This window comes from Artemia franciscana, chromosome 16 (assembly GCF_032884065.1).
Source record: "Artemia franciscana chromosome 16, ASM3288406v1, whole genome shotgun sequence".
Taxonomy (NCBI): Eukaryota; Metazoa; Arthropoda; class Branchiopoda; order Anostraca; family Artemiidae; genus Artemia; species Artemia franciscana.
The window spans coordinates 10,053,238-10,065,635 of record NC_088878.1 but is presented as its reverse complement, the minus strand read 5'-3'; the positions used below and the strand labels follow the sequence as shown (position 1 = coordinate 10,065,635).

Here is a 12,398-nt window from a genome sequence, read left to right as displayed (position 1 = left end):
TGTGACCTCCTTTTTTTAAGGGTGACTCGATTTGCTCTCCGAAGAAGGGAAACGTAAGGCACTTTACCCTCATTGAAGAAAATTCTTAAGCACCTTTTTTGAACTGCCTTTATTCCGTCTGACAATTCATTGGAGATACCAGGATGCCAAACAGGACAAGCGTATTCAAGGGTAAGACTCACAAAAGAGAGAAAAATCCTCAAACAATGCGATTTAGGACATTTAAATTTACTGTGGAGTTTGAGGAGAGAAAATGCAGTATTTGTACGTTTTAATAAATCATTAACGTGGCAATCCCATTTTGAGTCGCTTGAGATGGTAACACCCAGTAATTTCATAGTACTAAGAGATATTTCAGGGGGGATAGGACCGGAGAAAGAAGGGGGAGTTTTTTGGAAACTAATTGTTAAAACTATTGACTTTAAAGGGTTGACTCTCTTATCACTAGCAACAGTTTCATCTGATATTGATTCTAAGATGTCCATTGAGTGTATTAAAATGAGGTATTTTTAACTTAAGAACGGGTTATCGGATCTTAATGAAGTTTGATATTTAGAAGGACCTCTGTTACAATTTCACAAATTCGCTTTCGCTTCGAACTTTTATCACTAAGATTAATTGAAATAATAGTTACCATTCTTGAACCAGCTCCAAATGACGATTCATCCTCACTTGACGTTTTTTTTAACATGATTTTTTTTCTTATTTATGTTATTATAGGCTAGAGCTCGTTCTTTACTAGGGTACCCTAAAGCGCCATCCATGATCAAAACGATTTCAAGTTCTTTAGATTTTGGAACATCATCCTTCTGCAGTGACTATGATTAATTCAACTGATAAATTTTTTAAATTCAAAATAAAATGATTCTCATATTGCTGTTTTTCAGTAGGCTAATTTAAAGCTCAATAGCTGCGAGATTAACCGACCACTAGGCTTAATAACATAATTAGGACTCTGTACTTAACTAGGGTCCAAAAACTACATCCAAGCGCATATCTGCTATAATTGTCTTCATTTTTATTTTTTTGTTAAAGATTCCGATTTTTTATGGCTGAATGCTCTACTAAGAATATATTAGTTAGCATGAGCTAAAGAAAAAATTGAATATTTTCTTCGATTTTTTTTTTATAGCTGAATGCTCTAATAAGAAAATTTAAATTACAAAAACTATTAATAAATTAATTAACATGAGCTGAGTAATTTCTTTTGAATTTTTGATTTTTTTAGATGAATGCTCTACTAAAAAATTTAAATCCCAAGAACTATTAATGAATTAGATGGCGTGAGCTGAAAATTCCGCAGGATGAAAACAGAAATGTAAATACTCTTGATAAATTAGTTACGATGGCGACGTTGGATTAACTGTGACGTATATTGTACCCCCTACTTCCCAAAAAGCGTGTCTCGAAAGTCCCTTGATCTTATTAGGGAATAAAATTTTGAAGTTTATCGTGGTCTGCGTCCACATAAGGTGACGTCCTTTGTGCTTACCTTCCCTAGATTTACCCTCCCAGAAACCTGGGGAGGATAAGCAGGAAGGGTGTGTAAAAGCACAGGATGGTTGGCCCCCAGCTCCCCATTGCACTTCCTGGCTGAAGGGCCATGAAACCGAGATCAGCACCGCCGGTTTGGACCTTAAGGTTCTATTACTTACTTACAAAAGGTGAACTGTGTCTTTTAAAAGCTAATTGGAAATTCTTTGGGCCTGTATATAATAAAAAGTTATAAGTGATGACAGTTTTTTTTCTATGCATGCTAAATGCTTTTCATCAGTGACTCCTTAAAATCTTTCTCTGTTTAATTTTATACTAGAGTCATTGCCAACACCCTATTTTAAAGGTATGACATCTATAAGCCAACATCATATAGCAACGGCGGGCGAACGCAGAAGATGATTGACTATATCATAGTCAACCAAAGATGGTGCTCATCAGTTACGAATTTTAGAACATATCGTCGCGCTAAGACAGGGAATACAGACCATCAATTAGATGCCTTGAACTTCCACTTGCGTCTTCAAGCTCAGCCTTCAGAACGGCGTCAGCCAAAGTTGGACACCCAGAAACTAAAAATTGATGTATTTCACCAAAAGTACTCAGTTGAAATTCAGAATAGGTTCGAATGCCTGAATACGCTTGTTGACCCGGACACGTTCTGACAGACATATAAAAAGGGTGTACTAGAGGTTGCCACTAATACCGACGGTATTAGTTGTAATACCGACGTAATACCGACGACAATAATTTGTAATTTGTGTTTGTTAATTTATTTTATTAAAATTAATTTATCACTTGATATGATCAGCGTCACTACAATTTATATGATTCTTCGAGGAGTTTTCTGAGGACAATTATTTAAGGACCATGCATGACCTTTCGGGATGATCCAAGTTGTTCTTCACGTAAATGGGGATCCAGTTCTCTACTAAATCTTGCCAGTGTTGTGACTGCGAGTAGGTTTCTAGGGATTTATAGGAAATTGATACCTCTATAGCTGTCACACCCCGGAGCATCTCACTTCTTGAACATCTTAACTAGAACTCCCCTCACCCAGTCCATTAGCCAATAAGGCACAGATTCTACACTCCATATTACTGTTAACAGAGGCGTCCACTTTTTCAGACATGTTTGGACAGAAGATTTGTGTGAGCTCTTCCATTTTTCAAGTTTTTTGCAGCAGTTGTTATCTTAAACGTCCTGGGAGGTCAGTATTGATGTTTAGGTTCAAGAACGGGAGGTTGGGCTCTTGTTCTCGGTCTGTTAAGTATTATCTAAAAATGGGAAACTCACCTCTTGCCTACCTTTTCAGGAACTGATCATGCGTCATTCTTAGGGCAGAACTAAGGTAGATAGTCATGGAAATGAGGGATGAAAGGTTGGATTGGTTCTGGTTTGACACGTGACGAACAATGTCCACTGGACTTGTATGCAAAATCTGGGACTGAATTTGCTTGGACTAGCAGGCGAACAAGTAACCCTAAACCTTTTCCCTCAAACAAACCCAATAAAAATTTGTAAATTGGCATGCTATTGAAAATAGTTCAAGGATCACAGAACAAAACTCCAGGGTCGACACAACGACCCAGAGCACAGTGGCAAGTGTTTTAAGTTATGCCCCGACAGGATATAAGGTTTTAATGTAAGTGGTGGTTGTATAAAGTTCAGAGGTAGCTCATTTCATTTGAAATTGAGTTACATTTTTAAGAGTCAAAAGTGATCGGAGGGCATGTGTTTTCTGATGACAAATGTATAAGGTCCATGCATGACCTTTTGGGTTGGAATCCGAGTTGTTCCTTACGTAAATGGGGATCCAGTTCTTTACTAAATCTGTCCAGTATTGTTTAGGTTTAGATTCCCTGCTCATTTTTGACCTGGGGCTGTAGACGATATGGATCTCCTATGATTTCATTTGTGACCCTGAGCAAGGTTCTAGAGTATCCTTTTCTTGCTGTTTCCTTGGCTAAAATTGGTTTATTCTAGAGAAACGCTGCCTGTCTCGTCTTCAACTTTTCTTTATCTGTTTATCAATCTGCCTATAGAGGTTCCCATTTGTAATGAGGGCTTCAGGAGTTGGGGCTGTTAGCTGCAGGTGTTTGCTGTTTTATGTTAATCAATCAGCTTTCAAGTCTCGTTAGAGATCCACTTTTCTTTTGGCTTGCTTTAAAGCTGAGATTGTCTTTCGCAGCCTCTTGGTAGGTCCCTTTGACGGCCGACCAAACTTCTTCGGGAGACTGAACCGTAGGGTGTTCATTTTCGAGGGCTTGGAAACGGTTATTTAATGACAAAAACTCCCGGTGGATAAATCTCATTTAGTTTTTCGCATTAAACAGTTTGTTAGCCACTTTCTATGAATTTCGTTTGACTACTCTTAACTTTATCTGTATCTTTGCCACCATCAGCATATTTTCAGAAACCTGGTTTTGCTCCATGTTAGGCTTGGAGATCAAGAAGACTTGTGTTCCACCTTTACGAAATCGGACAGGGTCCTTTTGTTTCTGAGTTCTCCTCATTCACCTTATCCCCACTTAAGTAGGCTGATGGAAGTTTCTCAAAATTTGCTTATCCAGTACCCTTACTGAGTTAGATTGATGAGAGTTTTCAGGAATGAAATATTCACCTGGAAGGTATTATGAACCTACTATCTCTATCCTTTCCGTATATTTTAGGGCTTGAAAAACTGTGCAGATGGCAGATCCGGTATATACCTGGCCTACATAAATTTGGGCAAAGATTATTTTACTTCAATTTTGGGTTTTCAGTTGTTTTATTCATTTTTTCTTCATAATTCTATCATTTCACGCTAATTTTTATTCGTCTCTGTGTCATTTTGACTCTTTGTAAGTGTGTCTTTGTCTGCATTGCATGTGTCCCAAAAAAATTCTAAGCGCCAAAAAAGGGGGGTAAAATGGCTGTGGAAAGATAGGTGAAGGAGAAATGTGTTACCAAATTGGAGTTCTAGAGTAAAATACTTTCTGTGTATATTTGCAGGTAACCACCAATGTAGACTATACAAATAAAATCATTTACAATGACAATGTTATCTTTCTCTCAACATCTTCAATGGTAACAAAATGAACAAAACTTTGCAGTTAATAATATAGCTAAACCTAGAAAGAAGAGCAATTAATACAAACTGCAGTGGGGCTAACTTCGACAATGGATTGTAGAGGCCAGAACCTATTTTGTATTTCCCGATAATAGCTTTTAATTTTAGCCCTGTATTTTCATTTATACAAATTCAACAATTTAATAAATAAAAATTATCTCAAGGTTAAACAATATTTAAAATAGGACTAGTGCTGTTTGTCCCCTTACCCTTTCTCAACACCACAAATTACCACTCTTGAGACATTGTAGGTATGACATTTGATAACACATTTACATGTTGTGGCTTTTGGTTTAGCTCTGTTTTTATAGGGAATAAATACGTGTCAACTAGAAACATCTATTCCAAGTTTTGCTTGAGCTGGTTTTTCATAACCAGCACATGGTCTAATTTTGTACTAATACTGTTACGCAAATGAGATTTAGGATATACGCTTTAGAGCCTGAGGCTGTATGTTCAGCAGCATAGGCAATCTTTGGAGCCCTCAGGCTATAAGTTCAGGACGTATATAGGCCATGCAACTAGGGTGGAAGAGTCGTAAAGAAGAATTTAAAGGGAAACTTAGGGGAAACAGAAACTTCTTGGCAGGGGTTAAGGAGGAGATTGGGATAAAGGAGGAGCTTATGGAGCTGTGTTGGCGTCAGGTTGTAGAAAAAAGATCTATGACAGTTACGCTGTGCTGCTGAGTTCCGCAGCTTCAGTTTGATATATGGCTACGGATCCATTTGATAACTTGTGTTAGTACTTGTGGCGTGTTTGTGTAGACATCAAAAGGGAGGAGGGGTCGCAAGGAACGGTTCTTGGCACTTAATATTACGGAGTATTGAAACTTACACATCACCTATTACCTTTGTTCTATAAAGGCTGGGATTCATATATAAGTTCAAGTTTTTTTTTCGAGAGCAGTTTTTAAGGCCCGTTTTTGCACCGTTTCATCCTATAGAATATCTATATTATTCACTTTTGGTCCCTAAACTGCGTACCGTATTCAAGCAGAGGGCATACATAACACATTTACTCGAGCAGCCACTTTTTGCGAAAATCCACGTTTATGTATTGTGATTAGGGATAAAATATAGTGAAAATACAGAAATCCTGTTCACACAGTTGATAAATTTATATTTATTTGCCTCTTGTGGTGCTGAATCGGGTTTTCGTTATGATAGTCAATCTTCCCCGTCTTTCATGAAGCTATTGGCCTCTGAACATGCTATCAGTTAATAATTCCCAGCTGGAGGAAGCATTCTTACTTTCTACTAACCCGTTTCAAAACCAAAATTGAGATCTGACCTTTTGCTTATGAGCACGTCTATTTAATGTATACCTTTTTCCAGGGCGATGTTGCAAATGAAGTTGAAACCGAGCAAATTGTGCACGAAGCAGGGGTTTGCTGGCTAAACAAGGCTCGATTCACGTCCTTTGTACAGCTTCGTGGTTCTGTGCCTTCACAATGGAGTCAACCACCTGTGAAGATTGCTAAGCCACCTATTACTATAGAAATTTGTGAACCTTTTGCAGAATCAGCTGGTATGTTTACTTTTTCAAATAACACGATATTAAACCTTAAATCAAGATTTAAAATCAAGAGCTTTAGCATCCTGCCAAGAATATTAACTGGGCGGATACAGTGATAAACATGGAATCTTGTCAATGCATAAACTTGACAGAAGTATCTCACTTCATCAAGCTGCAAAGACGGTGGTACCTAGCATGTACCTAACAGGCCTGCATCATATTGCTGAAAATGGATATCTGGTCGTTAGGCGATAGGGAAATATGTGCTTCCAAAGACCCGAGGAGGACAGGCATGCCATCTGCATGCTATTAACCAAAGAGTGAAAAAATCTCTATACCTCTGCTTACCTAAGAGAAGATTGGAGGTCCTTTACTTACTTGCCTATATGACTCTAGAAATACAGGAGGAGCAAAGATCTTAGGGAGGTAAATAACTGGAATATTATTCTGTATATTTGGAGAGCTGATGCCCCCTCAAACTTCCAGTCTTTACGCTGAGTCACGATGTTCCTCCACCAATGCTTCAAGAACAATGGCTTCGCAATAAAACAACGAAAAAATGAGGAAAAAGATAATTAAAAAGAAAAAAAATGATGGTGATTTTCAGCCAGTTTAATAAAACCAAAAGATAAAACAGGAATTTCGGTAAAGATTTCAACCAAGCTCTCCCCAGTAAAAAAATAAACACTTAAATTTTTAAGTTACCCTAACAAAAAAAAAACTAAACAACTGTAAAAAAAAAACTGAACAACTGTAAAAAAAAAACAAGCAACGAGTTAAAGATCTCTTTTTGAAAAGACAAAGAATTTGAGTCGAATATTTTTATATTAAATTGTCATATACAGAGCTTATAAAATGTCCTCAGTATCTGTGTTCAAATCGAGTTCTTTATGCTTGTATTTTCTTTTTCTTCAATTGCTCAGTTAAAAGATTATGGTATACCATTTAACGTGGTGACTATAGTTGTCCCATCAAAAAGAACTAAATGATCTCAAACAGTACTCAAAAGCGTGGAGGGCTAGCATAGAATTAAAAGAATCTTTTATTTATTCAGGCTTTAGAGATTGGTCTATTGAAAGTTTGCTTTCATGGAATCAAAAAATGTTAAACCTTGAGTTGTACGCAAAAAATTTTCCAAGTTTGTTGCTGAGTCTACTTGTGTACGATAATATTGTCAAGTTGTGGTTTTCCTTTTTGAGATTGACCGGAAATTAAAGATCGGCTCAATATTTTCTCTTTGCCTTTCATAACCCTTTTTCCTTTAATTTCTTCAAAAATTCAGTGAGGTATCATTTGCAGAATTGAGTGTCAACAAAATGAGAGGCCAAATTATTGTATGAACAAATGTTTTAGAATTCTCAAATGACCACGCCTATTTTCACAGAAAGAAGGGTGGTTTGAGGATTAATGCAATTTCTTTGTAATTTCTGAAGATTTGGAAGATGCAGCCAGACGGTGTGATGGTAAAATATTGTGCTGTCATATTAGTAAATTGAGAAGGGATTGTAAATCCGGGTTTGTCCCTGACAAAGCTAAAAGTGGTGCCACAGTTACTGAGAAGGTATGAGTCAAGGAGAGATGGGCAGAACATTTTGATATATTGCTAAACCGTGATGGAGCTACAGGAAAAGATATAGAAAAATACTGAAAAATTGACGCTTTGAATGTGAAGGAAGATGTGTTCTGTGAGGAAGTATTAAATGACTCTACTGAAAGAATGACAGTATCCTATCTGCTCATAGGGTGGTTAATGATTTTCTTTTTTCTAAATATGGTGGGTGTGTGGTTAGAGGAATATGGTTTTTTAAAAAGGAGAAGTACGTAGGAATTTTTGGAAAACTCGGATTAAACCCCTCCATAAGAAAGGTAATAAGAGTGAAAGTGGTAAATATAGAGGCATTAGTCTAATGTCTATAGGAAGAAAATTACTCAGTGTGATGACACTTCTTAGACGTAGAGATGCTGTAGATAAAATTTTAAGAGCAGAGTAGTGTAGTTTTAGAAGGTTAGAGGATGCTTCGACCAAATTTTTACTCTTAGATCAATAGATTGAGAAGTACCTTACTCTTCAAACGCCTTTAGTTCTTAGTTTTGTAGATTATGCACAAGTATTTGATTTAGCTGATATAACAACTTTAGTAAAGGTCAGATTAGCAATCAGATAAATACATTGAAGTAAATGCTCTCTCATGCTATACCAAATATTGTTATCTCATAATCTTTATTTATAGATTATGAACAATCATTTGATTCAGCTGTCAGAAGAGCTTTATCGAAGGTCCTATCGTTGTATTATATACCAGATAAATGTATTAAAGTGATTAGTGCTATATACGAGATTAATTTTGCTGTGGTTAAGGTAGGAAATCAGGCTAGTTGCCTGTACCGTATTAAATCAAGAGTTGAGCAGGGTTGTGATCTATCGCCATCTATATGGATCATTTTGATGGACTTTTTTCTATGGAGCCCAGCAAAGGCAGTGGGGGAACATGGAATCAAATGGGGAAGTAAAACTTGCCAAGACCTAGATAATGTTGATGATTTAAGCATCCTTGGCAAAAATGTAAGCAAATTGAATGAACTTTTAGATATTTTACGAGTTCAGGGTTTAAAAATAGGTTTGAAAATTAATGTCAAAAAGACCAAGTTGCTAAGACTAGGACTAGGCGAAGGTGAAGAAGTGATGTTGGGTAAAGAGAAGATTAATCAGGTGGACCGCTTCACTTACGTAGGTAGTATTATTAGTAAAGACGGTGGATGTAGTGAAGATGTAAAAAGTAGAATAGCCAAGGCCCAGGGTATTTTTTCACAGTCGAAAAAATGTTGGAAGAATAGGAAGATAAGCCTGGAAATCAAGCTACATTGGAAGCTATAATGGTGACAGTGTTAATGTACGGTTCTGAAGAGTGGGGGTCCCAAAAATCGGAGGTTGATTTGCTGTGTGTTTTCCAGGGAAATCGCCAACAGATTGTTTTGTGTACCCGACTGACTGAGTATATCTTAAGCAGTAATTTGTACGAAAAAGTTGGTTCAGTCTCGAGTTTTAGGGCTATAATGAGAGAAAGGATGAGCTGGCTAGGATATTTTCTTTGGAATGAAGGATGATAGATGGCCAAAGCTCGTCTTTGTTGGCAAACCGTCCAAGGCCAAACAAAAAGCATGTCGCCCAAGAATGGACTAGGAGGATGTCGCAAGAAAAGATTTAAGGGAAATTGGAACTTCTTGGGAGGGAGTAAAGAGGGAGGCCTTGAGTAGATTCGTATTGAGGAACAGTGAGCATAACTGTATTGGCCTCAGGTAGCTTAGTGCAGCAGTGAGTTTTTAGTAGTTGTAGTAGTGCTTTCGGATGATTGTCTAAATCTGGAGCTTACTCTATAATTTTGTTTTTTAGGCGCACACTACAATCAGCTGCTTCAAAGATATGGTTCACCCATCATTGTCATCAACCTAGTAAAGAAGAAAGAGAAGAAAAAACATGAAGCTGTCCTTACTGATGAACTTGTGGCCGGTATACGCTACCTTAACGTTTTCTTGCCATCAGCCTACCATATAAATTATGTAGCGTTTGATATGGCAAGAATGAATAAATCGTGAGTTTGTTCAAATAATTATAATTAAGCATACACAAGCTCAAACTATGGTAAAGTAAAAGAGTCATGAATCTTTAGCTAGAAGAAAAATTGTTCTGCAGGTTTTTGTTCGTTACAGACGTTACAAACGTTCCAATATTTGCTACAGTCAGTATATTGACCACTCGACTCTTACTTTTTTTACCCTCTTTTTCAACCGCTTCGTTCACTTTAGATGGCAGCTTTGGTCTTCAGGCCTTGGCATTGCCCCCCTTGCCTTTACTGACCTGCTTCAGCTTGCTTCGCTGACTTTCTGCTATGGCTTCGGCCGTGGCCTAACTAACCATAACGTCGTCCATAGTCGATTTCTTTGGGTTTTTATGCGATAATTGTTTTGGGCAATTCCCAAAATCTCTCATGGTTCTAAGAGTAATTGCTTATCTAGCCTTGTAAATTTGGCTGTGTTTGCTGTGTCATCACATACAGACGCTTGATTATATGCATATATTGCCTCACAGAGATACCGGTCTTAACTGCTGGAGGCATGTAACTTTTAGAACAAAACACAAAAGCACTTCTATAATCCTGTTTTCTTATACTGGCCTCTACTGCACGGCCAAACTCAGTTCTTAAGGTTTTTCTTAAATTTTATGTTTATTTTAGTTATTATTAAGGTTTATTTTCTTGTCAACATCAAACAGTATGATCAGTAAAAAGATTTTGCTGTATTTTGTGCAGAGTGAACTAAAAGTTTTAGCATTTATAGTAATCTTGGGTAAAATTTCGTAGCAACTACGAAATCGCCCTTTATGCTACCCATAGAAGTAATAATTAAAAATAGACTAAAGACAGCATGTGACTTCCTTGCTGTTTTTCTTCCATACCGCTAGCAAAGGTTTCTTAAGAAAAAGGAGTAGAAGTTTATTATTCAATACAATACAATACAAAATACAATTCAAAATGGAATTACAATACACTTATTCCCCCTCGAAAGGCTCCATGGCCAGGGATACAAGGGGATGATTCAGGATGATTAAGGTTTCCACTCAGGTGTTAGAAGACCTCGACACAGTAGCAAGACTGTGTTCAGGTGTGATTGTATAATTCCACTGTTGCTATTATTCTTGTTAGAAGCAGCATGGCTGTTCGCCTGCTTCAATATGGCAATGGCTTTTCTATATTATCTTGTAATTATTTTGCTTATAAATCTATATGATGCTGCCTCATATATACGGCCATGCTTATCTTGTTTCAAGTTTGACCACAGAGACATTTTACGTTTGTCTAAAAGAAAATTTTGTGATTTTTCGCAAAATTTCTTTCCTTTTTTCGTATTTACTGTCTCTGTTTTTGTAAATGAAGAGACTGAATCAATTATTTTAGTAGTTTTGCTATAGTTTGTGCTGCATTTAACGTTTCTAAATGATTATGTTTCTAATAAGAAACGGTAAACGTTTCTAATGATTATGCTAATCGTCAGTGAAATCAAAAACTTCTTTATGCTATCCTATCCGTGCTGGTTACGAAACATAATACTGTGTATGGCCCATCCCCGTTCAAAGGAAAGCTTCATCATTTGTGTTTGTAATCTTGTGCTCAATTTGGCTCACAGTTTCGTTTCTTGGTTTCACTCCTCCTCCTCCCCCCTTTCCCAATAACTTCTTGATTCTGAAAATCATTAAAACTTCAGTTTGTTTCATTTATTAAATTCTATGGGTTGTTTTTCATAAAAGAAAAATTGTCATGGTTTAAAGGCATGCCTTTGAAAGTTCGGCTTTGTGTATCCTGTGATTTTTTTTTTTTTTTTTTGTATTTTTACTAAATTGTTGCTGTGCTAAAACTTCTGCTGTCATTGCTAAAATCTTTTGATTACTTCTACTCCTTCTGCTACTACTTGCTTACTAAAATTGTAGTGTATTGCAAACTTTCTTTCTCTTGTTTGTTTGCTTTCTTTATTATTATTTTTTGTTAACCAAAAATGCGATCTACAACCTCAACAATATAGATGCGGGTTTTCTTTAACAATCTAGAGTTTTTCAGTGTTACTAACCAAGGTTACTAACCAACCTTGGTTACTAACCAAGAACAATTCATCCTACTTACGGTGAAAACCGTTTTTCCATAGTACCCCAATTATGTGGTGATGCTTAATGTGTTTTCAGTTTGGCCATACGACCGTTTAACTTCTACGCATGAAAATGCGTTATTGGTCTTAAACTTTTTTTCTGTTTTCAATTCATCCTACATACCGTGAAAACCGTTTTTCTTTAGTACCCCGATTATGTGTTAGTATGCTTATGTCTTTTCATGTTCGGCCATACGGCCATTTAACTTCTACGTATGAAAATGTGTTATTTGTCTCAAACTTTCTTTGTGTTTGCATGCATTTCTAGTATATTTCGTATTTTTCAGTAAACGAAGAAATGTAATCAACCACCTTAATGATGTTGCTGTTAGTTGTGTCAAACGAACTGGAATTTTTCAGTCTAAAGGTCCATGCGCGTCTGCTTTGCTGAAGGAGACTTCGTCAATCCAAGACTTTGAAAAGTCATTTACTCAGGTGATTTCGTTGTTTTTGTTCTGCTCCACCTGAACTTTTTAATTTTTGTTTTTCATGAAACTTGTAAATTTTCAATTTTTTGGATTTTGTCCTAGAATTTTATAAATTTAACGATTTTCTTTTCTATACTTGTGGTTTATGCCGTAAA

At 36.6% G+C, this 12,398-nt stretch overlaps 1 protein-coding gene across 5 annotated transcripts in view; it reads left to right on the top strand.

The window, feature by feature from the left end:
- The window catches only part of LOC136037046 (polyphosphoinositide phosphatase-like), an 80,612-nt gene that overhangs the window by 32,211 nt on the left and 36,003 nt on the right, over positions 1–12,398 (top strand). For all 5 annotated transcript variants that reach the window (XM_065719471.1, XM_065719475.1, XM_065719473.1 and 2 more), the window contains 3 exons: positions 5,941–6,133; positions 9,513–9,711; positions 12,103–12,250. In XM_065719471.1, the coding sequence (XP_065575543.1) occupies positions 5,941–6,133; positions 9,513–9,711; positions 12,103–12,250 (540 nt within the window). The remainder of the gene's footprint in view (positions 1–5,940; positions 6,134–9,512; positions 9,712–12,102; positions 12,251–12,398) is intronic.